The sequence below is a fragment of the Haematobia irritans genome, chromosome 4 (genome assembly GCF_050003625.1).
Source record: "Haematobia irritans isolate KBUSLIRL chromosome 4, ASM5000362v1, whole genome shotgun sequence".
Taxonomy (NCBI): domain Eukaryota; kingdom Metazoa; phylum Arthropoda; class Insecta; order Diptera; family Muscidae; genus Haematobia; species Haematobia irritans.
The window spans coordinates 213,395,191-213,422,938 of NC_134400.1; the positions used below are offsets into that span (position 1 = coordinate 213,395,191).

Genomic DNA, 27,748 nt, shown 5'->3' on the forward strand with positions numbered 1-27,748 from the left:
CATTTCTGAGGGTTTTCAAAGCTTCTCTAAGTGGTTTCACTGCAATGTGGAACGCCGTTCGGACTCGGCTATAAAAAGGAGGTCCCTTGTCATTGAGCTTAACACGGAATCGGGCAGCACTCAGTGATAAGAGAGAAGTTCACCAATATGGTATCACAATGGACTGAATAGTCTAAGTGAGCCTGATACATCGGGCTGCCACCTAACCTAACCTAACCTAAGAGTTAATGGAGATGTCGGAGGAAGAAATTCGTCATGATACTGCGACCTTGGGTGGTACCGGCAGCAGTTGTAAGTTTAAAAGCAGGCACAGAATCTTAAGTATTCATTCAAGGAACTATTGATAGAGGCTTTGAATTCGCATCCTCTTCGTCCGAGGATCCAGGTGAGTTCGATGCACTTACTCCAGGTAATTTTTTGATAGGTGTTCCTCTTTTTGCTGCAACGCAGCCCCTTGTAGCATAGCGACCATTATCCTTTGTCAATCGGTTTTGGAAAGTACAGCCTCGCCCATAAGTTTCGTAGAATATTTCGATGGAAGAAGGCATATTTAAAGAATTTTCGGTGGAAACATTTCCAACGTAGTAAAATTGCAGACGATTTGGTGGTTGGTAGGCACGATAAGCTCTCTCCAACCTCGTGGAAGATAGGACGCGTTGTAGACGTTTTTCCGGGAGTTGATGGCCATCGACTCGCGTTGCGGACTATTGTACTGGAAACGGCATTGAAAGACGATCTATAACTATATGGGTCATTTAAACCGCTCCACCCGACTTGTAGTAAATTTAAATCTTGCCACAGTATCATGGAAACGATCTTCTTTTTTGACGACGGTTTCAAGGACCTGAAAGGGTTGACGGATAGTTGCCGGAGGAAGAAATTTACCATGATCGTGCGACCTTGACGGTTATGGCGGCAGTTATTGGTACCTTATGCAAACCAACACAGCCAACCATTGCAGCCATTAGCTCACCACATACATCATACAACTTACTGCGCCCATTTTGATATCAGAGTTAAAAACGGAAGCGGATCTCTCTTCGAATAAGCGTAAAATATAGAAATCGAGGCTATTACTTCGAGCCAATTTCGTTGTAGGGTATGCAACCGAAAGTATTCCCTTCATTTTTGCCATACATTTCTGGGTATGGCTCCGGAACGGCGCACTCGAATCGTTGTCCAACATGGATATTGCTCCCGATGTCTTGCTCATACGCATCAGATCCGGAATTGACCAGTAGGAAAGGATGCGAAAAATGTAAGAGAGACCATCATAGCAAACTTCATTTTGATCTCGATAGTACAGAGAAATCCAATACCAAGCCGGGCGGTAAAACTCGGGCCATAGGGGGCGGGTTAAAAGTACATCCGCCAGAGCGAATCTGATCTCGACTTCCTCAGCTATGGCAATTCTCCCCTTTGCAGAACGCGTTCTCTTTGTCTTATAGTTTGGTGGTGCGTCGGGGAGAATTGCATTACTCGGGATTATCGACAATTGTGCACATCAGAGCCAAATATGTTCCTCCGTGGTTTACAATTTGGAATTTGAAGGGACGAGATTGAGTCTCTCCAGATCGTCCAAGTACTTGGGTGTTATCTTGGACTCTAGACTAAACTGGCTGGAAAATACTGCAGTCCGTCAAATGAAGGCCTATGCGGCATTGTATGTGTCAAAAGTTGGTCGGGGAACCCTATTCCACTGGCTTTTTACTGCGGTCATAAGACAAGTAGCTACCTATGGCTGCCACGTCTGGTGGACCATTACGAGACATCGAAACCATATACAGAAATTCAGCAGGATAAACAGAACTGGTGCGATGAGAACAACGGCCACTGCAGCTCTGGAGGTTTAATTGGGAATTTGGCCGCTTGATCTGCATATCAGGAAGACAGCCGATGTGATACTGAAGAGCTTGGACTTACTTGGAAACACGGCCTGTAGACATACGGAACTTGTTGCTTCAGTTGGGCAACGCCTAAGAACGGACTATATGGCGATTCGGTATGAATATGATGGCAAGCTAAGATTGATTATGAATGATTATAGACGACTGGGAAGAAAAGCGTATACTTTTTGGAGATCTGAACAAGTATACGGACGTATCTACTGCGAGGAACTAGCATCTTTCAGGCGGAGGTATTTGCTATTGCCCAAGCTGCGGAGCTCCTGTTGATGAGGCCGATATTCAGAAGCGATATCTATTTTTTCATCGACAGTCAGGCAGCAATGAAGATCTTGGATAATACGAATATAACGTCGAAGGTAGGCAGCCGCTGTCGTAGAGAACTCACGAGTTCTTACTTAATAGCATTATATAACTCTGTGCTGGATACCTGGACATTATGGAATAAGGGGCAATGAGGCGGCAGATGTGCTGGCTAAGGAAAGTGCACGCGGCATGGATAACATCGTCACGGACGTTTTTCCCCGCTATCTTTATATACTTACAGGGTCAACGTCAAATACAATGATTTGTGGAAGGAACGATGGACTTCATTTGTGGGTTGCGAGCAGACCAAACAGATATGGAACGACAAGAGTAGTAGAAACTCAGGATTTTTAATGGCGACGGGTAACATAGAGAGGACTTGAGGCCGTTAATAGGCATCATAACTGAACGCATCACACTTGGGAAGCACATGGTAAGTATTGGCTTAATGGCCGATGATATTTGTAGATGGTGCTTTGACCCGGAGGCTACAGAAGACTTACCACTTTCTGTGCCAGTGACCGGCATTATCTTTTTGAAGAAACAAGATACTTTCAGGATATTACTGAGGTACGATGCTGTAATTTAAAGGATATACTCGCCTTTATCAAGGCTTCTGGATGGAAGACCTAGCGAACCGTTTTCTTTCCAAGAAGAGATGTGACTGACCCTGGTAGAGGAAGATAGATGACGAAGAGGAAAAAAAAAACAACTATGGCCCAACATGGTCTAAGTGGACACCATTTTTCCTTTCTACGGATTTGGTGTCATCCTCCATAACCTAACCTAACCTGTGCAGAGAAGGTGACCTTGCAAAAAATCAAAAAGAAGTGTACGAAAAACTTACGGTTTATTTTTAGGTTCGGGCTCTAACATTAAAGCCCTAGTTCCAAATACTACGCGGGCATTAAAAGTCTTTTCTAGATCTTGAGGTATTGTATATGTGGTCAATTCAATGTCATCACAATCTGCAAAGGGAAAGTTTTAAGTGAATACTCCCTGGTATAATCTTGGAAATATCCTACCAAATTTTGCTACAGTTGCATCCATAAAACGACGATTCAATTCACTTTCCCTCTTTTGCAATCCCAAATTCCATGTCCAAAGATCTTGGGTACCTGGTCCTTTTATTACATCAATCTTTTTAAGATTTTGTGCATTAAATTTTTCTTGCATTACTCTGGGATTATATGTGGTGCCATACGAAATTCCATTATTGGGATCAAATTTGGGCGGTTGACTTTCATTGATGTAAATTCCAGTTTTAGGTTGTTGTACTTCAAGCTTAAATGAGGGAAGAAAAGTGAAATTAAATCACCATTGGATTACTTATGAGGGGTTGTGACAAAAATTCGTATGTACACGCAGAGAAGGAATATTATCACCTCTAACACATTTCAAAGCCGTAAAGTTATTTTTGGACTATAATATTTTCTCTTCAATTTTATATGTATGTCTGGTGAAAAACAATATTTTTCCGACAAAAAAAAAAAAGTTCCCCTCCGAAAAAATAATGCTATCCTCATGAAATAAATGTTTATCAAGGGGCCTATCATAGCGTTGCATCCAAAGAGGAAGCTCAGATATGCGTGGTTTATGAGAAGCTGGTGTTAAAAGTTTTAAGCTTCATTTTCAGAAGCAGGCACAGAATCTTAGGTATACATTCGAGGAACTATCGATAATTATTGCTAGAATTGAGGATTAGAAATAGAATTAGCTTCTTAGAATTCGCGTCCTCTTTGTCCGAGGATCCAGGTGAGTTATATGCGCTTACTATTGTCCCAGTAATTTTTTGATAAGTGTTCCAATTCTTGCTCCAGCGCAGTCCCTTGTAATAGATGACCATTATCCCTTGTTAATCGGTTTCGGAAAGTACAGGCCCTCGTCCACCAATTTCCTAGAATGTTTAGATGAATTTTTATCACGGTTACTGTAAGCCTGTTTATGTTTCATTTTCTAAAACAGTATTCCTCGCTTATTCACACCTACGGTTAAATAACGTTCACGCTTAATTGCCCAAATATCTAAATATGGAAAAAAAATTGTGTGAACCTAGATTGTCGCAATCAATATGTAAAGGGTGATTCTTTTGAGGTTAGGATTTTCATGCATTAGTATTTGACAGATCACGTGGGATTTCAGACATGGTGTCAAAGAGAAAGATGCTCAGTATGCTTTGACATTTCATCATGAATAGACTTACTAACGAGCAACGCTTGCGATCGCTATCGTTCGATGCTAACAAACTTTTTGTTGCCAAAAATGGAAGAACTGAACTTGGTTGACATGTGGTTTCAACAAGATGGCGCTACATGCCACACAGCTCGCGATTCTATGGCCATTTTGAGGGAAAACTTCGGAGAACAATTCATCTCAAGAAATGGACCGGTAAGTTGGCCACCAAGATCATGCGATTTGACGCCTTTAGACTATTTTTTGTGGGGCTACGTCAAGTCTAAAGTCTACAGAAATAAGCCAGCAACTATTCCAGCTTTGGAAGACAACATTTCCGAAGAAATTCGGGCTATTCCGGCCGAAATGCTCGAAAAAGTTGCCCAAAATTGGACTTTCCGAATGGACCACCTAAGACGCAGCCGCGGTCAACATTTAAATGAAATTATCTTCAAAAAGTAAATGTCATGGACCAATCTAACGTTTCAAATGAAGAACCGATGAGATTTTGCAAATTTTATGCGTTTTTTTTAAAAAAAAGTTATCAAGCTCTTAACAAATCACCCTTTATTTTGCAATAAAAATTGGAGAAAATCCAAACAAAAATTATTTCGTCAAAATTTTATTTCTATGGAAAATTTTGTCAAAATTTTATTTCTATAGAAAATTTTGTACAAATTTTATTTCTATAGAAAATTTTGTCAAAATTGTATTTCTATAGAAAATTTTGTTAAAATTTTATTTCTATAGAAAATTTTGTCAAAATTTTATTTCTATAGAAAATTTTGTCAAAATTTTATTTCTATAGAAAATTTTGTCAAAATTTTATTTCTATAGAAAATTTTGTCAAAATTTTATTTCTATAGAAATTTTTGTCAAAATTTTATTTCTATAGAAATTTTTGTCAAAATTTTATTTCTATAGAAAATTTTGTCAAAATTTTATTTCTATAGAAAATTTTATTTTTATAGAAAATTGTATCAAAATTATATTTCTTAGAAAATGTTGTCAACATTGTATTTCTATAGAAAACTTTGTCAAAAGTATATTTCTAAAGAAATTTTTTTTCAAAATTTTATTTCTATGGAAAATTTTGTCAAAATTGTATTTCTATTGAAAATTTTGTCAAAATTTTATTTCTATAGAAAATTGTATCGAAATTTTATTTTTACAGAATATTCTGTCAAAATTTTATTTCAAATAAAAGTTTTTCTGTTTTTTTTTTTGTTTTATTTGAAAAATAAAGATCGAAAAAAGCAACAAACGGATACAATTTTATTTCTATTTTGTCAAAATTTTATTTCTATAGAAAATATAGTCAAAATTTTATTTCTATAGAAAATTTTATCAGCATTGTATTTCTATACAAAATATTGTCAAAATTATATTTCTATAGAAAATTTTTTCAAAATTTTATTTCAATATAAATATTTGTCAAAATTTTATTTCAATATAAAAAGTTGTCAAAATTTTATTTCTATAGAAAATTTTGTGCTTGTAGAGAATTTTGTCAGAATTTTTTTCCTATGGAAAATTTTGTCAAAAATTATATTTATATTGAAAATCTTGTCAAAATTATATTTCTATAGAAAGTTTTTTCAAAATTTTATTTCTATAGAAAATTTTGTCTAAATTATATTTCTATAGAAATTTCGGATTTTTTTTTCTATTAAAAATTTTATTCCTGTAGAAAATTTTGTCAAAATTATTTTTCTATAGAAAATTTTATCAAAATTTTATTTCTATAAAAAATTTTTTGTCAAAATTTTGTTTCTGTAGAAAATTTTATTCCTATGGAAAATTTTGTCTAAAATTATATTTCTATTGAAAATCTTGTCAAAATTATATATATCTATAGAAAATTTTGTCTTATATTTCTATAGAAATTCGGCAATTTTTTTCTATTAAAAATTTTATTCCTGCAGAAAATTTTGTCAAATTTATATTTCTATATAAAATTTCTTCAAAATTTTATTTCTATAGAAAAATTTGTCAAAATTTTATTTCTATAAAAATGTTGTCAACATTTTGTTTCTGTAGAAAATTTTGTCAAAATGTTATTCCCATTTTTATACCCTCCACCATAGGATGGGGGGTTAATTAACTTTGTCATTCCGTTTGTAACACATCGAAATATTGCTGTAAGACCCCATAAAGTATATATATTCTGGGTCGTGGTGAAATTCTGAGTCGATCTGAGCATGTCCGTCCGTCCGTCCGTCTGTTGAAATCACCCTAACTTCCGAACGAAACAAGCTATCGACTTGAAACTTGGCACAAGTTTCAAATTTGGCTTGCGAGGCCTCTAAGAGAAGCAAATTTCATCCGATCCGGCCGAAATTTGGTACATGGTGTTAGTATATGGTCTCTAACAACCATGCACAAATTGGTCCACATCGGTTTATAATTATATATAGCCCCCATATAAACCGATCCCCCGATTTGGCTTGCGGAGCCTCTAAGAGAAGCAAATTTCATCCGATCCGGCTGAAATTTGGTACATGGTGTTAGTATATGGTCTCTAACAACCATGCAAAAATTGGTCCACATCGGTCTATAATTATATATAGCCCCATATAAACCGATCCCCCGATGTGGCTTGCGGAGCCTCTAAGAGAAGCAAATTTCATCCGATCCGGCTGAAATTTGGTACATGGTGTTAGTATATGGTCTCTAACAACCATGCTAAAATTGGTGCATATCGGTCCATAATTATATATAGCCCCCATATAAACCGATCCCCCGATTTGGCTTGCGGAGCCACTAAGAGAAGCAAATTTCATCCGATCCGGCGGAAATTTGGTACATGGTGTTAGTATATGGTCTTTAACAACCATGCAAAAATTGGTCCATATCGGTCCATAATTATATATAGCCCCCATATAAACCGATCACCAGATTTGAGCCTCTTCGGAGCCTCTTGGAAGACCAAAATTTATCTGATGCAGTTGAAATTTGGTACGTGATGTTAGTATATGGCCTCAAACGCCCATGCAAAAATTGGTCGATATCGGTCCATAATTATATATAGCTCCCATATAAACCGATCCCCAGATTTGACCTCCGGAGCACCTTGGAAGAGCAAAATTCTTCCAATTCGGTTGAAATTTGGTGCGTGGTGGTAGTATATGGTATTTAACAACCATGTAAGTTGAAATTTGTGGATGACAGTCTTTCGTAGAAGTTTCTACGCAATCCATGGTGGAGGGTACATAAGATTCGGCCTGGCCGAACTTACGGCCGTATACACTTGTTTTACCTTATTTTGTCAAAATTATATTTCTATAGAAAATGTTGTAAAATTTTTTTTCTATTAAGTATTGTGTCAAAATTGTTTTTCTATAGAAAATTTTGTCAAAATTGTTTTTCTATAGAAAATTTTGTTAAAATTATATTTCTATAGAAAATTTCGGCAAAATGTTATTTCTATAGAAAATGTTGACAAAATTGTATTTCAATAGAAAATTTTGTCAATTTTTTTTCTATAGAAAATTTTGTCAATTTTTTTTTCTATAGAAAACTTTCTCAAAATATTGTTTTTCTATAGAAAATTTTGTTAAAATTATATTCCTATGCAAAATTTTGTCAATTTTTTTTCTATAGAAAACTTTCTCAAAACTTTATATCTGTAGAAAATTTGTGCACACTTTATTTCTATAGAACATTCTTGCAAAGATTTATTTTTCTAAGAAAATGTTTTTGAAATTTCAATTCCATGGAAAATTTCGTCAAAGTTTCATTTCTATAGAAGGTTTTGTTAAAATATTATTTCTATAGAAAATTGTACCGCTTAACTGGGGAGTCAGTCAATAAGAGTTTTATGATCAAATTATGGAAAGTCGGGCAACAAATACGTAAATATTAATGATCTTTATTTTTATTGTTAAATAAAAATCTTACTGAATTAGTAACTGTATATTAAAAAAAAATAATTTTTATACTATTTTTTGAATTCCATGTTAGTTTTATACAAAACTGAATTCATTATGCTTTTGTTGTTAAAATGCATAGTTGATGTATGTTAATTTTCTTTATATGAAATAAATACTTTTGTTTTTAACCAAAAAATTAGTTTGTTTTTAATATTATTGACATTGCAAATTTTTTTTTACATGGAAGTGACGATTTTTTCGGAAAAGAGTGGCAATTCTTCTTGGAATTTTATTGGCAGTCCTGATTTCGAGTCACCCTTATCCTCATATTCATAGCCATGAAGATGTGTTTGTAAGTGTATGCGTTTGCATATGGCCTACATGGGTTACTATGGTTTCCATTGTACCAACAGCAAGAATAATCTAACACATTAGCCATTGCCTTGCTAAGAAGGGTCACTCTTTTCGTTGAACTTTTATTCCTTTGTCATGATGAAGAGAAAACTATAGGAAACAAAATTTTGTCAATTTTTTTTCTATAGAAAACTTTCTCAAAACTTTATATCTGTAGAAAATTTGTGCACACTTTATTTCTATAGAACATTCTTGCAAAGATTTATTTTTCTAAGAAAATGTTTTTGAAATTTCAATTCCATGGAAAATTTCGTCAAAGTTTCATTTCTATAGAAGGTTTTGTTAAAATATTATTTCTATAGAAAATTGTACCGCTTAACTGGGGAGTCAGTCAATAAGAGTTTTATGATCAAATTATGGAAAGTCGGGCAACAAATACGTAAATATTAATGATCTTTATTTTTATTGTTAAATAAAAATCTTACTGAATTAGTAACTGTATATTAAAAAAAAATAATTTTTATACTATTTTTTGAATTCCATGTTAGTTTTATACAAAACTGAATTCATTATGCTTTTGTTGTTAAAATGCATAGTTGATGTATGTTAATTTTCTTTATATGAAATAAATACTTTTGTTTTTAACCAAAAAATTAGTTTGTTTTTAATATTATTGACATTGCAAATTTTTTTTTACATGGAAGTGACGATTTTTTCGGAAAAGAGTGGCAATTCTTCTTGGAATTTTATTGGCAGTCCTGATTTCGAGTCACCCTTATCCTCATATTCATAGCCATGAAGATGTGTTTGTAAGTGTATGCGTTTGCATATGGCCTACATGGGTTACTATGGTTTCCATTGTACCAACAGCAAGAATAATCTAACACATTAGCCATTGCCTTGCTAAGAAGGGTCACTCTTTTCGTTGAACTTTTATTCCTTTGTCATGATGAAGAGAAAACTATAGGAAAGAGAAAACTATAGGAAAGAGAAAGCTATAGAAAAACTAAAAACATATAAAGCCTTCCCACGTTAAACTCACAAATGATAGCACCCAACCACTCACACACACACACAAACATACTCGCCCACTCAAACCACAATCCTAGTATGGCATAACGAACGACATTTATGCGACTTAACAGAAACAATGCAATGACGATGATGACGGCTAACATACAACGGCGACGGCGACGGCGACAAACATATGCACATGCAAACATACTCCCATCTAAGTAAGAGCATTTGGATGTGAGTTTTTTTCATTTGCTTCCATTCCTATGTTCGTATATACATTTGTTTGTTCCTTATCGTGGCGTTTTATTTATCTTTTTCAATGTGTTTGGTTGTTCGTTTGTATTAAGTCTAGCGGGCAGCTGGGTGCAAATAACATAAAACCGGTAATGTGTTCAACACCTGAAATGCATTCCATTTTGTTACTCACTTGCCAGTACTTCTCGATGGTACATTAATGCAGGCGAACATATTAACACACACACAATTTATAAATATATGTGCATGTTTGTGGATTGGTATTGCTCCTTATAGCCCTGAAAAGGCGAACTCATATATTCAAATTAATCCATACACGTATGGGTTACTAAGGATTAAGTTCGAATTCGTAAAAACTCTCCCTATATGTGGGATAGATTTCTTATTCGATTTTATAAATAGATAAGAAAATGTGGCACGAGGGTTCCCTTTTATACTCTGGGAGTAGAGAACAAATACAAGTTTTAATTATCGAAAATAGCTTTATTTTTCAAAATATTTTTTTCTTTCAAAATATTCCCCCATTAAGATCTATACACTTTTGCTAGCGTTTGAAACAATTGCCGAAGCACTTTTACCACTCCAAAATCATCAACCGCTTCTTCAGGTGTCAAAAAACGTTGACCTCTCATTTTATTTTTTACGTATGGAAATAAAAGGAAGTCATTCCATGTCAAATCAGTATACGGCGAATGACCCATCAAATCCATGTTTTGAGTGCTCAAAAATGCAGTTATTTGAGTCGATGTGGGAGAGATCACATTGTCGTGATCAGCTTTCGGTGGTTGGTTTTTCAGATTTCTCGGAAGACAAATGGCAATCAAATGTGTACCAATCATAATTGACCTTTATGCGTTCTTCTAGTGGTACTATTGTGACATGTTCAATTTTTCCAGGCGATAAATTCCGGAAATAAATATTTAACAAATTTTTCTATAGAAATAAAATTTTGACAAAATGTTCTATAGAAATAAAATTTTGACAAAATTTTCTATAGAAATAAAAATTTGCCAAAAATTTCTATAGAAATAAAATGTTGACAACATTTTCTATAGAAATAAAATTTTGACAAAATTTTCTATAGAAATAAAATTTTGACAAAATTTTCTATAGAAATAAAATTTTGACAAACATTTCCATAGAAATAGAATTTTGACAAAATTTTTTATAGAAATAAAAATTTGACAAAAATTTCTATAGAAATAAAATGTTGACAACATTTTCTATAGAAAAAAAATTTGACAAAATTTTCTATAGAAATAAAATTTTGACAAAATTTCCTATAGAAATAAAATTTTGACAAAATTTTCTATAGAAATAAAATTTTGACAAAATTTTCTACAGAAATAAAATTTTGACAAAAATTTCTATAGAAAATAAAATTGTGACAAAATTTTCTATAGAAATAAAATTTTGACAAAATTTTCTATAGAAATAAAATTTTGACAAAATTTTCTATAGAAATACAATTTTGACAAAATTTTCTATAGAAATAAAATTTTGACAAAATTTTCTATAGAAATAAAATTTTGACAAAATTTTCTATAGAAATAAAATTTTGACAAAATTTTCTATAGAAATAAAATGTTGACAAAATATTATATAGAAATAAAATTTTGACAAAAATTTTGACAAAAATTTTGACAAAATTTTCTATAGAAATAAAATTTTGACAAAATTTTCTATAGAAATAAAAAATTTTCTATAGAAATAAAAACTTGGTAAATGACAAAATTTTTGTATAGAAATGATATTTTGACAAAATTTTCTATAGAAATACATTTTTGACAAAATTTCCTATAGAAATAAAATTTTGACAAAATTTTCTACAGAACTAAAATTTTGACAAAATTTTCTATAGAAATAAATTTTTAACAATATTTTCTATAGAAATAAAAATTTGACAAAATTTTCTATAGAAATAAAATTTTGACAAAATTTCCTATAGAAATAAAATTTTGACAAAATTTTCTACAGAACTAAAATTTTGACAAAATTTTCTATAGAAATAAATTTTTAACAATATTTTCTATAGAAATAAAATTTTCCCAATTAATGAATTGTTGATTGAAACGAGCTCGAGGTCCGTTTCAATCAACAATTCATTAATTGGAAAAATCAAATACAGGTCGAATACAATAAAAACAAGATTATGAAATAAAATTTTTACAAAATTTTATATAGAAATAAAATTTTGACAAAAATTTCAATAGAAATAAACTTTGGACAAAATTTTTTATAGAAATAAAATTTTGATACAAATTTCTATAGAAATAAAATGTTGACAACATTTTCTATAGAAAAAAATTTTGACAAAATTTTCTATAGAAATAAATTTTTGACAAAATTTTCTATAGAAATAAAATTTTGACAAAATTTTCAATAGAAAAAAAATTTGACAAAATTTTCTATAGAAATAAAATTTTGGCAAAATTTTCTATAGAAATAAAATTTTGACAAAATTTTCTGTAGAAATAAAATTTTGATAAAATGTTCTATAGAAATAAAATGTTGAAAACATTTTTCAAAGAACGGAATTTTCGAAAAAAAAAATGAAAAATTGTCTGTTAAAATAAAAATTTGAAAAAATATCTGTAAAAATAAAAATTTGAAAAAATTTTCTGTTGAAATGAAAATTTGACAAAATTTTTCTATTGAAATAAAATGTTCACAATTTTTGAACTAAAATAAAACTAGAGCACTTTTGTTGGAAAAAAATGTTTGTCATACCAATAGCCAAAATTTGATCAAAAACTTCTAAATGAATTTCTAAGAGTTAGCATAAAGGACCCAAAATGAGTTATCTATACCAGCCAGATCTATACTAACATCTGTGGAAAAGTTCATTCTCCCGAAGGGATACATAAACAGTCAGTAGAGTTACCAGATTATGGTTGCCGAAATCCGGGACATTGCGCCGTACATTCCGGGATTTCAGGTCGAAAACCTATATTACCTGTTTATTTTCGTAATTCATTATGATTGTAAATACACCCTCACAAAAAATCGCTTCTGTAACATATACTCCCAAACATATTTTGCTTCAAGCATATACATTTTTGGGTATTGCCCAAACATTTATATGTTTGATATCTACCAATAATATGTTGAAGGCATATTGGTCTAAACAATATATGTTTGGGTAGTCTAAGTTCCAAACATTTTGTATTTTTGCATCCAAATTCAATAATGTTGTCTTCCAAAAAACAATATTTTATTATGTGACCATATAATATGTGTAGAAGCATTTTGCACCCAAAAATATTATATGCTTAAAAAAATTCTCCCAAACAATATTGTGCTCAAAATTGTATTTAATTATTTATATATTTACAATCATAATGAATTATGAAAATAAACAGGTAATATAGGTGCTAACAACATAGGTTTTCGACCTGAATGCTCAAAATTTTGGTTCTGCCCAATTGTATATTCCCCGACATCTTTCTCACTTCCACGAGATTTTTTAGTTCTTAGCACCCTTTTCTGTAATACAAACATTGTAGAAGAAATTATTCAATTTTATGATTTTTTTTATTTTAATTTTACCTTTTGCCGGACGGGGATTCGAACAGCGGACCACACAGTTTGTAAGGATCAAAGAAGTAGCTGATCAATTGCCCAAGGAAAAATAAAATGTTAATTTTGTAATAACAAGCAACAACCACCAACTTAATTCAATATCGCTCCCTGTTAAATAGCGCTCCAAGCTACTAAACACATATATGTTTATAGGCTATTTCTAAATTAATATAAGTTTGCATCCAAGCATATTATATTTACAAACATTTTATGTCCCAAACATAATATGTTCTAACATATTAACATATATGTCCCAAACATGTTATGCTAGTTTATGAACATTATATGCTTGCACTCAAAAATATTGTGTTTAAAAATTTGTGTTCCAAACATATAATGTTTATAGCCAAACATATGAAAAACAGTCTTTTTCATCCGTGTATATAAATAAATAAATAAATTCCGGGATTTGTCGGGAAAATCAAAAACAGTCACATTTGTCGAAAATAGTTGAACCTATTTTATCACTTGGTAAATTTGCATAAATGTCATGGCGTAGTCGTTTTTGTCTGCAGACTTTGAAATTCCTAAATATGTTGGAGCCTTTGAATCTATCTCCCAAGATGGCTGCGATGATTTTATATCAAACGCAAAAATTTTTGGGAAAATTTGTTTTTTAAAAACCTAACTCATATTTACTGGCATATTACTTTCGGTTTTGGCAAACAATTGTAGTACCTTTCGGGAATTTGGATGAGATTGAATGGAATGGTACAAAATCTGACAGATTTAAAAAGTATGAAAATCCAAAACTAAAAATATATTTGAAATCGATTTGATTTCAAATCGTTTTCTAAGAAATGAAAAAAATTAAAACATATGTCTCGATTAATTGAAATGCCGGGATTTTTGGCAATTTTTACTTGAATAATAATTAATTGTAAATTAAAGGAAATTGGCAGATGTGGTATACGAAATATAGTAATTTCAGATATTGTTTATATCGGTAGATTTTTTGATAAAGCTTCCAAAAGAACAGTCTCCCAGAAGAGGCAACTTCTGCCCGATTTAATTAAATTTTCAATTATTCACCTTCCAGAAGTCACATGGACATATTTTTCATATAAACTGATCCCCAATTTTATTCATTGAATGACTAAAATTCGGATAATACTAAATGTATGCTGCTACAGTGAAACACCTCTCAAACTAGGACACTCTGAAAACCGGACACATCTCACAAAAGGCAAATTTTCTTGAGATATTTGATATATCATCACATTAAACTTAACCCCCTTGGTTGTCCACTTCTTAGAGGTTCCATTGTATTTACAATTAAGTGAAGTCATTTGTCACATTGACATTAACCATATTGTATCCATGACTAACCAAATGCTAAACAAATATTAAATAGTACGACCAACTATCGACCTTATCTAACCACAAAACTATCGCCACATTCACTACATATTTAAGCTGGTATTTATATGGAGCTATCACAATGTTCTCTATTCTCGGAAATATGGCAAGCAAACACTTGTAGATAGCACACCAACACTCTCGAATAAATGTGATTAAATGATATTGTTGTCTGAGCTGATGGCATCCCCATAAACTAACTCATGCATAGATCCCCTTCATTGGCATACACATACGCACAAACCCACTAGCATAGAATCACCAATTCCGCAGTATTCTTTAAAGTGTAGAAATGTTGTTGGTTAAATGATACACCCACCCCCCACAAACGAATTATGATGATTTGATGTCGTTCTATTGAGAACACACACACCCACCCATTGTTCATGCTTTATAAAAGCACATACTTATCTCGATGGCTAACTCAACCAAATGAGAGTAAACGAGAGTTTGTTTTTTTCATTTCACATCACTAAACTTGCTCACACGCACCCTACCGCATGCAGTTATAAGCAAAACTACGACACAGGTTCGAATATGTGATTGAATGAGAACATTAAGGTGGCTCGGTTTAAATAACGGTGTAAAAATAGTAACATATGGAGATTTTATAATTTCCATTAGGTACCCTCAGAAAAAAATCAACGAAAATTTATATAGCAGAATTTTACTAATTTTGAAATAGTTCATATTATTGTAAAATGAGTAAAGTTTTTTAAATGTATGTTATACACTCAAAAAAAAAGTGAACTCACTATTTCACTAAAGCCAATTTAACTATATTTTAGTTTATGAAATTATTATATTTGGAGAAAGTTTCATTTACTCTAATAATTTTTTGCGAACGTTAGTTAAATGAACTAAAAGACGGGAAAAAATTATACACAAATTAAACATAGAGATTTACTAAATTCGTATTTCTCATAAAATAGTTCATTATTTCTTCAAATTTGTAAAATTTACTACAAAGCGTCCATCATAAACTTCGTATGTAACTAAAGACATTTTTGCGATTTCGAACTCCAATTTTTTCCTCCAAACTACAAAATTTTCTTTAAAAAGTGATAAAAAAAATATTTATGTCTAATAAATTTTCTTGAATTTGTCGAAAAATATTTACTTATTTTTGTGATATTGGTGTGATGCCAGCGGTTGTAATACTGTTTAGTTAAAAATTTCTAAAACATTAATCAAAAGATTTCTTCCTGGTGGGTTCACTGTTTTTTCAGTGTATATTTATACCTAGTACCACACTGTGGAACAGGGTATTATAAGTTAGTACATAAGTTTACAACACCCAGAAGAAGACGAGATAGACACATGGTGTATTTGGCAATAATGCTCAGGGTGGGTCCCTGAGTGGATCTAGCCATGTCCGTCTGTCCGTCAGTCTGTGAACACATTTTTGTAATCAAAGTCTAGTTCGCAGTTTTAGTCCAGTCGACTTCAAATTGGGCACAAGTTTCTGTTTAGGGTCAGAATAGAACCCTATTTTGGAAGAAATCGGTTCAGATTTAGATATAGCTCCCATATATATCTTTCGCCCGATATGCACTTGCCATTGAGCTTAACATGGAATCGGGCAGCACTCAGTGATAAGAGAGAAGTTCACCAATGTGGTATCACAATGGACTGAATAGTCTAAGTGAGCCTGATATTTACATCGGGCTGCCACCTAACCTAACCAAACCTAACCATGGCCCCAGAAGCCAGAGTTTTATCCCAATTTCTTTGAAATTTTGCACAAGGGGAACAAGTGTAATAAATATGATTTAAATCGGTTCAGACTTAGATATAGCTGTCATATATATCTTTCACCTGATATGGCCCCAGAAGCCAAAGTTTTACCCTAACTTGCTTGAAATTTCTGTTTAGGGTCAGAATAGAACCCTATTTTGGAAGAAATCGGTTCAGATTTAGATATAGCTCCCATATATCTTTCGCCCGATATGCACTTATATGGCCCCCCTTGTCATTGAGCTTAACATGGAATCGGGCTGCACTCAGTGATAAGAGAGAAGTTCACCAATGTGGTATCACAATGGACTGAATAGTCTAAGTGAGCCTGATATTTACATCGGGCTGCCACCTAACCTAACCAAACCTAACCATGGCCCCAGAAGCCAGAGTTTTATCCCAATTTCTTTGAAATTTTGCACAAGGGGAACAAGTGTAATAAATATGATTTAAATCGGTTCAGACTTAGATATAGCTGTCATATATATCTTTCACCTGATATGGCCCCAGAAGCCAAAGTTTTACCCTAACTTGCTTGAAATTTTACACTAGGAGTACAATTAGTAGTGAAGTCAAGTGTGCTAAATTTTATTAAAATCGTTTCAGATTTAGATTTATATATAGCTCCCATATATATCGTTCGCCCGATTTGTACTAATATGACCATAGGGCCAAAGTTGTAACATACTCTGATTTTAAAAAGGGAGTAGAATAAACATTCTAACTATGCTTGCTAAATTTGGTTTAAATCGGTTCAGATTTAGATATAGCTCCCATATACATATATCTTGCGCCCGATTTAGACTCATATATCCGTAGAGGCCAAAGTTTTAACCCGATTTACATGAAACTTTGCACACGGAATAGAATTAAGGTTCTGGATATGCATGCCAATTTTGGTTCAGACTTAGGTATAGCTTCCATATATAGCTTTCGTCCGATTTTCCGTCATATGACCCCAGAGGTCAATGTTGAAATCCAATTTTCGTGAAATTTTGCACAGGGAGTAGAATTAACATAGTAACTATACATGTCAAATTCGGTTGAAATCGGTTCAGATTTGATTATAGCTTCCATATACACCCATAGAAAAAATCATGAACGGCGTGGTCATTTCAAAACGATCCGTTCATGAAAGTGAATCAACACACATGTGTTGTCAAACTGAGAACGGACGGGGTCAATCTGACAACATAAACATGACACCATGCGTTGTCAAAACAACAACCAGCGTTCATGATCTGAAAACGTAATGGTTACGAATTTATAAACATAGAAAAAAGATTTCCGCTACCGTGACTCGAACCTGTGTTGTTTGCGCCATACCATTAAAAAGTCGCCTTAGCACACTGCACCGGTGGACTTGTCATAACAACACCTAGCGATTATTTTAAAACTTTTCATGGCCAAAGAAAAAAGAATGCCATTCATGAAATCGTCAACGCCCGCCGTGGACGAAATCATGAACATTCCGTTTTGATTTTTTGTGAACGTTTCCGTTTCATTTTGTCACCGTCCATTCACGATTGTGGAACCCAATTTTTTCTATTAGTGGAGATGTTTTTCCGATTTGGCCAAAAATTACCAAAATATCCACATTTTCCTTATAAAATCGACCCTGCTAAATCGAAAACTTGTAAAAATGACTCCAACCCAGTAAAAAATAGAGTTTAGTTGCGCTTTTTGTTGGTATAACATACAATAAAGTAGGCAGTGCATCCACACTGCATGAATCGGTGGCAATAACGTAAACAAGTAATCAAACTAGTTTATGATCATTCGGTTACGTTATTGCAACCAATTCATACGGTATAGATGCATGAAAGGTATTGCTGTTTTCCTTCACGCCAACAATGCCATACTCAAGATTTTTATCACTTCTGAGCAATATTTCTATTAAAATGAGCAATTATAACAGCGCTATGTAGAAGCTGCTCTAAATAGGGACATTGCCCACAAAAATCAGCGCTGATTCGGTTTTTTTGTAAGCAGTTGATACTGCCTCTCTCCCTTACAAACCTGCTGAAATAGTGCTCCATTTTTTGCTGGGTAGCTGTAGCCGAAAAACGGAAAAAAAATCGGTGATAAAAGTGGTATTTTTTGGACATTTTTGCGATTTTGAGCATGAATATGACAATTTTCCGATCTAATATATTCGTCATTTTTGTTGGCCGAGTCAAGAGCTACAACTTTGTTGAATACATTAAAAACGAATTCACAACAATTTTCGAGCTATGGCCATATGAAAATTGCAAAAAAGTGCTCAAAATCGAATTTGGCGACAAAACTTTAGAGGCTCATAAAAGAGGAACGGCAACCAATCTAACAAAATCCAGAAATTACTTTTCTCCTCTCATCTAGTACTTTCGGCTGGTATATTGTTTTTTTTTTTGGAGTAAAAAATTTGAATTTTGCGTCACAGTGTAATTATGAAACAACGACGACTGAACAAACAAGAACACTTTTCGCATGCGTCGCACAACGATAACACTGTATATAGCACCCAACACATTGGACGGATTTGATATGCTATCGAAAATGTGGTGCAGGGTATAATATAGTCGGCCCGCCCGACTTTAGGCTTTCCTTACTTGTTTTTATAAACTAATTTGGTAGGATTTTGTTTTGTGTGTACAGTACTCCCTTATGATTAACGAGTAGTCATTGTGTCAAGTAAATTAAGCGCATTGAGGTTATTCCATATCCTCAGCAATATTAGTAACCTATAATCAAATAATGCCTAAACAATTATCTGCACTACTGATGTCGCATTTTGATCACCCCATCTTAATGTTGGTTGTATTACCATATGTTGTCTTTTTTAACCACGTGTAAGTACTCATATGCATCATAGTTGTAGTACAAGTACATCTACATTTACAATAGCAAACACAGTCACAGAATTGTACCATATCGCCCAATATTAGCTCATTATTTAGTACATGCGATTGATAAGATTACGAGAATAATGAACAACACAGCAAATTGTGATATAATCACGTATGTTTTGTACATCTCTGTACACCACACCGTGTGTGCGTGTGTGTTTATGTGCTTGCAATTCATCGTGCAAATACTTCATTTGCGTGTTAGTCTACGACGACATTTCTCGAGAGTAGTTCAGTTTTTAACATTCACATGAACACATTGCATTCAAGTCTCCCCCATTCTCCCACATTTGATTGTTGCATTCTTTCGTTTCATTCGAATGGGGTAATGTGTGGCGGGCGAGTGCAAAATGTCATAGTGTGTTCATATCTTAGGGTGGCCCGATGTAATAAAATTGTTTATTACCAATATTTGGGAGTAATAGAAATTTAAAAACTAGCACAAAATATTTAACTAACGAAATTTGTACTAAAAGAATGTTAATAATCTAAACATAGGATAAAAATATGAATAATCGTTTATTACTAGAAATTCTAGAAATCAAACAAAAAAAAAAAACGAAGATACAAAAGGTCGATTTTTTTCTAAAGAATGTTAATAATGTTTGCTTCAAAAAATTTTGCATTGTATTTAGGAGGTGAATCTTTGAAATTTCCACCCTTCGTTAAATTCGTATTTCTTTGGGATATCGTTAAAATAAAGCCAAATATTTTTAATTTAAAGAAATACTCTTTAAATTAACAGAGATATGGAAAATTTTGATTAAAGAAAAAAAGTCAAATATGTAGAGACTAAGACTTATTTTGAGTTTTTTGTTTGTTTTTAAATTAAGCCATCCTATTTTATTTTGAAGTATCTGTTGACTTTTAGATAGCTTTCCAAAAATTCGCGTCTTTGACTGGGTATCAATACTACACTCAACAAAAAGTGAACCCTCTATTTCACTAAAGCCAATTTAACTTTGTTTTAGTCCATGGAATTATTATATATGGAGAAAGTTTTCTTCACTCTAAAAATTTTTTACCTACATTAGTAAAATGAACTAAAAACGGGAAAAATTTTACACAAATGAAGCATAAAGATTTACTAATTTCGTACTTTTCACTTTATAATTGTAAATTTTACTACAAATACGCCCATCTGGAACTTTTTTTTCTTCAAACTACAAAATTTTCATTAACAAGTGCAAAAAATTAAGTATGTCTAATAAAGGGTGATACGGTCAAAATTTGGTCAATATAAACTTGACGTATTTCTTTCAATTTTGCATTTAAAAAACCGTTATGAAAGTGTGTGTGTAGAATGTTGCTCCTATTTTGATTTTGGAATTCACTCTTCAGTTGTCAAAATGCCGTCCAAGCAGCGTATCAAAATTTTGCTCGCGCATCGCGAAAATCCGAGCTACTCGCACGCAAAGCTGGCAAAATCTCTAAAAGTTGCCAAATCAACCGTTACAAATGTAATTAAAGTGTTTGGGGAACGTTTGTCGACAGCCAGGAAGTCTGGATCGGGGGGAAATCGAAAACCGGAAGCCGCTGAGACGACAAAGAGAGTTGCCGGTAGTTTCAAGCGAAACCCTAACCTCTCTCTCCGAGATGCCGCAAATAAGCTGGGTGTATCGTCTACAACCGTGCATCGAGCCAACAAACGAGCCGGACTATCGACTTACAAGAAGGTAGTGACTCCAAATCGCGATGATAAACAAAATACGACGGCCAAAGCGCGATCTCGGAGGCTGTACACGACGATGCTGACGAAGTTTGACTGCGTGGTAATGGACGACGAAACCTACGTCAAAGCCGACTACAAGCAGCTTCCGGGACAGGAGTTTTATACGGCAAAAGGAAGGGGAAACGTAGCAGATATTTTCAAGCACATAAAACTGTCAAAGTTCGCAAAGAAATATCTGGTTTGGCAAGCCATCTGTACCTGTGGCTTGAAAAGCAGCATTTTCATAGCTTCCGGGACTGTCAACCAAGAAATTTACGTGAAAGAGTGTTTGAATAAACGCCTGCTGCCTTTCCTGAAGAAACACGGTTGTTCCGTACTGTTTTGGCCGGATTTGGCATCTTGCCATTACGGTAAAAAGGCCATGGAGTGGTACGCCGCCAACAACGTGCAGGTGGTTCCCAAGGACAAGAACCCTCCCAACACGCCAGAGCTCCGCCCAATTGAGAAATACTGGGCTATTGTCAAGCGGAACCTAAAGAAGACCAAAAAAACTGGTAAGGACGCGCAGCAGTTCAAGGCAAATTGGCTTTCTGCGGCGAAGAAGGTGGACAAGGTGGCTGTACAAAATCTGATGGCAGGTGTCAAGCGTGAGGCCCGGCAATTCGGATTTGGAAAAGCGAAAGCCTAACTGAATATTTTTCCTGAATTTTATACTAATTGAACTTGAAAAAGAAATTTAATTTGATTTTTTAAATAAACGATTTCACCGATTTACACGCGTTTTCCCTTGACCAAATTTTGACCGTATCACCCTTTACGTTTTCTTCAATTTGTCGAAATATATTTACTTATGTTTGTGATATCGGCGTGATGTCAGCGTTTGTAATACTGTTTAGTTAAAATTTTCTAAAAATAATCTTAATTTTCTAAAATTGACCAAAGTTTTTCTTCCTGGTGGGTTCACTGTTTTTTTAGTTCAAACTCCGATCTACAGATTTGAATATTTGAGCATCCTTATTTTTCACACGATGCACCTAAAATTCGCTACCTTATATTCGTAATAGGGCTGTCACCCGGGATAAATCCGTCCCAAAATCCCGGGACTAATCCTTAATCCTGGGAGTTTTTATTTTGAATCCCGCGATTTTTGGGGATCCCGAAAAAAATAATTCTAATTTGTTACATTTGTGACTTTTTAGCATTATTTAGCAATTTTGAACTCCAATTTTTTTCCTTCAAACTACAAAAAATTAATTATGTCTAACACGTTTTCTTGAATTTGTCGGAATATATTTACCTTTTTATGTGATATCGGCGTGATGTCAGCGTTTGAAATAATGTTTAGTTAAAATTTTCTAAAAATAATCAAAATTTTCTGAAACTGACCAAAGTTTTTCTTCCTGGTGGATTCACTGTTTTTTCAGTTCAAAATCCTTAAAGGAAGGTCGGCTTTTTTATGGAGTGTAGGATCTAAGTAAACTTTCTTGAGTTTTATTATATGTCCTTTATAGACCGATCCACAGATTTGAATATTTGAGCATCCTTATTTTTATACGATGCATCTAAAATTCGCTACCTTCTATAAATTGGAGTCTTCATTCGGTGCAAACGGCCCTTAGATTTCATACCTAAATTTAATAAAAATTCTTAAAATGTTTTGCTGAGTAAGATAGCGCTATGAAATTGCTTTTTAATTTATTTTTGTCATAATTTTTGTTTTTTTCTTTTTTTCATATTATTGAGTTGGACTAAATGTTCGTTAAGTATGATAGCAATTTGAAATTGCTTTTTAATTTATTTTTGTCATAATTTTTGTTTTTTTTCTTTTTTTCATATTATTGAGTTGGACTAAATGTTCGTTAAGTATGATAGCAATTTGAAATTGCTTTTTAATTTACTCTTATTGTTTTCTTGTTAATAAAATTAAATTAGACAATATTGGTTTAATGTACAACAATTACACTAGTTTACACTGAAAATTTACATTTGATGAATTCAAATGTACGAAAAAAAATGTTTAAAAAAAATTTATGGAACAGTTTTTGAGACATCCTGTTGTTTTTAGTTTTTCGCTCTTTTTTCACTAAACAAATTATATTTCGAGTTAGAAATGTCCGATTATATCGCTTACTTATATAAAAGTATTGAGATGACAAATAAAAATCATGTTTTACAGTGACCTTTTTCCGCCGGAAAAGTACAAAGCATTGATGACACTCTAACGTAAGTAACAAGACCAACTAGAAGAAAAACGACCGAAAAATGACAAAGTTATAATCAATTGAGTGAACAAATCCGATGTCGAATCATGCAAATATGAGCAACTCACCCACACAAAAATGCCATTCGGCCGCACAAAAATTTTTATTACTTACGTTAGAGTATCATGTATACGACCATGAAGAGATTTTTTTCCAATGGTTTGTACTTTTCCGGCTGAAAAGCGCCACTGTAAAACATGATTTTTTTGAAAATTTGCCCTTTTGGCATCGATATTTTTTGAACTTAACGTATCACAGATCCAATTATACACGATTATTTGTCATTTTAATACCTTTCATTTATGTATCAACAAAGATATAATCGGACATTTCCAACTCGAGATATAATTTGTTTAGTGACAAAAGAGCGAAAAAAAAAACTAAAAAACTAAAATATCTCAAAAACTGTTCCATAAAAAACTTTTTTTTTTCGAATTCACCAGATCAAAATACACAAGAAAAGTCACATCTCATCAAATGTACATGATTAGTGTTTTTGCGCTGTAGATTGTTATCACTTAAAGTATGTAAAGAATCCCAAAAAATTCACGGGATCCAGAAATTCTATATTTTGAAATCCCGAATTCCGGGATTTATAAAAATCGATCCCGAATGACAGCCCTAATTCGTAATCATAATTAGTAAAAGGGTAGACAAGATACGGCCCGGCCAAACTATCGGTATTTTCTTAATTTTTTTTAAGTAAACACTTTTTAAAGTTCTCTTCGGAACACCCTAACCTATTGCTAAACAATTATAGGGCTGCTGTTGACACATGCATACTTAATACTCGTACTCACGCATACACTTTCAAACATCATGAAATCGTATTACCCACCAAAAACGAGTGAGAATAATTGCCTCTAAAGTGCCACATCTAGAGAGCCAGAGCATATATGTATGTATATGCGAGTACAAGTTTAAGTTTAGTAACCTCTTTTCCAGTTTCAGTCAATTCAAATGTAGCTTTGTTAGCTTTTGTTGGTGTTGTTGTTTATACGTTATTTTTAAGCAGTCGTCTACAACACAAAGGCAAATAAACACACATGCAAGCAAACAACATTCCAGATACTTTTATTTATTATGACCCAAGTACAATTCGTATTCCCTATCGCCTATCTTATTCATCGTGAGCATGAGTAATCTGTTGATTGTGTTGTTGGCTGACGAATACATGTACACAATTCAGATGAGCATAAGAGCACGACGTTGTGCCATAGCAACGACGTGTAAACAGATCCAAGATCTGTATTCGTGCTTTTTTAAGGTTTATACACGTCGCATACATATGTTTGTACGAGTATGCATTCATGAATGCAGTGCAGTATTAATAATGGACATAATAAATACATTTGTATTTACTGCAATAATGATACGTAGAGCCATAAAGTAAATGTCAACAGTAGCTATATAAATAAGGAATGCTTTACTACTACCTTGGATATGTGATTTTCAATGCAGTTTTATTATATATACATATTTATTAACATGACATTTTCATAATTATTCAAATACTTAAAAATTAAAAACTTCAAAATTTAATAAAATATTGAAGACTTTGTACAATAGAACAAAATAGAACACGCAAAGAAATAAAACGTTTGGAAAACCACTATCGTAAACGTTGGACTTAGGGCTTCCATTTTGCCGATTTTTGCCTCGAAAAAGACGATATTAGCTTATTTCAAAAAGAATCAACCGAAATTCATAATTTGTATAATCAAATGGAGTTACTATTTAGAACCGGTTTATGTAATTTCATAAAGTAAGATGCTATAAGAGATAATATTAATTTTATGAACACCAAAACTTGTTAGAATATGTTGAAGTATACTTAGGTTTGTATGCAAAATAAAATGTTTCCGAACTTAAAAACTGAATTGAACAAATTTTAAATTTTGAAATATTGATAGAAAGTGCTCTGAAGAAAAAGTTTACTTGGATTAAAAATTTTATTTCTATAGAAAATTTTATCGAAATTCATAATTTGTATAATCAAATGGAGTTACTATTTAGAACAGGTTTATGTAATTTCATAAAGTAAGATGCTATAAAAGACAATATTAATTTTATGAACACCAAAACTTGTTAGAATATGTTGAAGTGTACTTAGGTTTGTATGCAAAAGTAAATGTTTCCGAACTTAAAAACTGAATTGAACAAATTTTAAATTTTGAAATATTAATAGAAAGTGCTCTCAAGAAAAAGTTTACTTGGATTAAAAATTTTTTTCTATAGGACATTTTATCAAAATTTTATTTCTATAAAAAAAATTGTCAGAATTTTATTTCTATAGAAAAATTTGTTAAAATTTTATCAGTATAGAAAATTTTGTCCAAAGTTTGTTTCTACAGAAAATTTTGTCAACATTTTATTCCTATAGAAAATTTTGTCAAAATTTTATTTCTATAGAAAATTTTGTCAACATTTTATTTCTAAAAATTTTTATATCTATGGAGAAATATTTGTTAAAATTGTATTCCTATAGAAAATTTTTTCATAATTTTATTTCTATAGAAAATTTTGTCATAATTTTATTTCTATAGAAAATTTTGTCAAAGTTTTATTTCTATTGAACATTTTGTCAAAATTTTATTTCTATTGGACATTTTGTCAAAATTTTATTTCTATAGAAAGTTTTGTCAAAGTTTTATTTCTATAGAACATTTTGTCAAAGTTTTATTTCTATTGAACATTTTGTCCGAATTTTATTTCTATATAAAATTTTGTCAAAGTTTTATTTCTATTTAACATTTTGTCAACGTTTTATTTCTATTGAACATTTTGTCAGAATTTTATTTCTATAGAAAAATTTTTCAAAATTTTATCAGTATAGAAAATTTTGTCCAAAGTTTATTTCTATAGAAAATTTTGTCAACATTTTATTCCTATAGAAAGTTTTGTCAACATTTTATTTCTATATCTATAGAAATTTTTATATCTATAGAAATATTTGTTAAAATTTCATTTCTATAGAAAATTTTTGCATAATTTTATTTCTATAGAAAATTTTTTCATAATTCTATTTCTATAGAAAATTTTTTCATAAATCTATTTATATAGAAAATTTTGTCAAAGTTTTATTTCTATTGAACATTTTGTCAAAATTTTATTTCTATAGAAAATTTTGTCAAAGTTTTATTTCTATAGAACATTTTGTCAAAGTTTTATTTCTATAGAAAATTTTGTCAACATTTTATTCCTATAGAAAATTTTGTCAATATTTTATTTCTATATCTATAGAAATTTTTATATCTATGGAAATATTTGTTAAAATTTTTTTTCTATAGAAAATTTTTTCATAATTCTATTTCTATAGAAAATTTTTTCATAATTCTATTTCTATAGAAAATTTTGTCAACGTTTTATTTCTATAGAACATTTTGTCAAAGTTTTATTTCTATTGAACATTTTGTCAAAATTTTATTTCTATAGAAAATTTTGCCAAAGTTTTATTTCTATAGAACATTTTGTCAAAGTTTTATTTCGATTGAATATTTTGTCAGAATTTTATTTCTATAGAAAAATTTGACAAAATTTTATCAGTATAGAAAATTTTGTCCAAAGTTTATTTCTATAGAAAATGTTGTCAACATTTTCTTCCTATAGAAAATTTTGTCAATATTTTATTTCTATAGAAAATTTTGTCAATATTTTATTTCTATATCTATAGAAATTTTTATATCTATGGAAATATTTGTTAAAATTTTTTTTCTATAGAAAATTTTTTCATAATTCTATTTCTATAGAAAATTTTTTCATAATTCTATTTCTATAGAAAATTTTGTCAACGTTTTATTTCTATAGAACATTTTGTCAAAGTTTTATTTCTATTGAACATTTTGTCAAAATTTTATTTCTATAGAAAATTTTGCCAAAGTTTTATTTCTATAGAACATTTTGTCAAAGTTTTATTTCGATTGAATATTTTGTCAGAATTTTATTTCTATAGAAAAATTTTACAACATTTTATCAGTATAGAAAATTTTGTCCAAAGTTTATTTCTATAGAAAATGTTGTCAACATTTTCTTCCTATAGAAAATTTTGTCAAAATTTTATTTCTATAGAAAATTTTGTCAACATTTTATTTCTATATCTATAGAAATTTTTATATCTATGGAAATATTTGTTAAAATTTTATTTCTATAGAAAATTTTTTCATAATTCTATTTCTATAGAAAATTTTTTCATAATTCTACTTCTATAGAAAATTTTGTCAATGTTTTATTTCTATTGAACATTTTGTCAACATTTTATTTCTATAAAAATGTTGGCAAAATTTTATTTCTATAAAAATTGTGAAGTACCTCTTAGTTGAAGAAGAATCATCAAGAATCTATCAAGAATTCTACCAATCTACCATACAGT

General features: G+C 31.7%; 1 protein-coding gene across 1 annotated transcript in view; it reads right to left on the bottom strand.

Annotated features, from left to right (window-relative positions):
- Nucleotides 1–27,748, bottom strand: part of LOC142234273 (uncharacterized) — a 59,109-nt gene that overhangs the window by 7,928 nt on the left and 23,433 nt on the right. The window contains exons 2-3 of the mRNA XM_075305366.1: nucleotides 3,236–3,494; nucleotides 3,058–3,178 (exon numbers count right to left, since the gene is read on the bottom strand). Of these exons, the coding sequence (XP_075161481.1) occupies nucleotides 3,058–3,178; nucleotides 3,236–3,494 (380 nt within the window). The remainder of the gene's footprint in view (nucleotides 1–3,057; nucleotides 3,179–3,235; nucleotides 3,495–27,748) is intronic.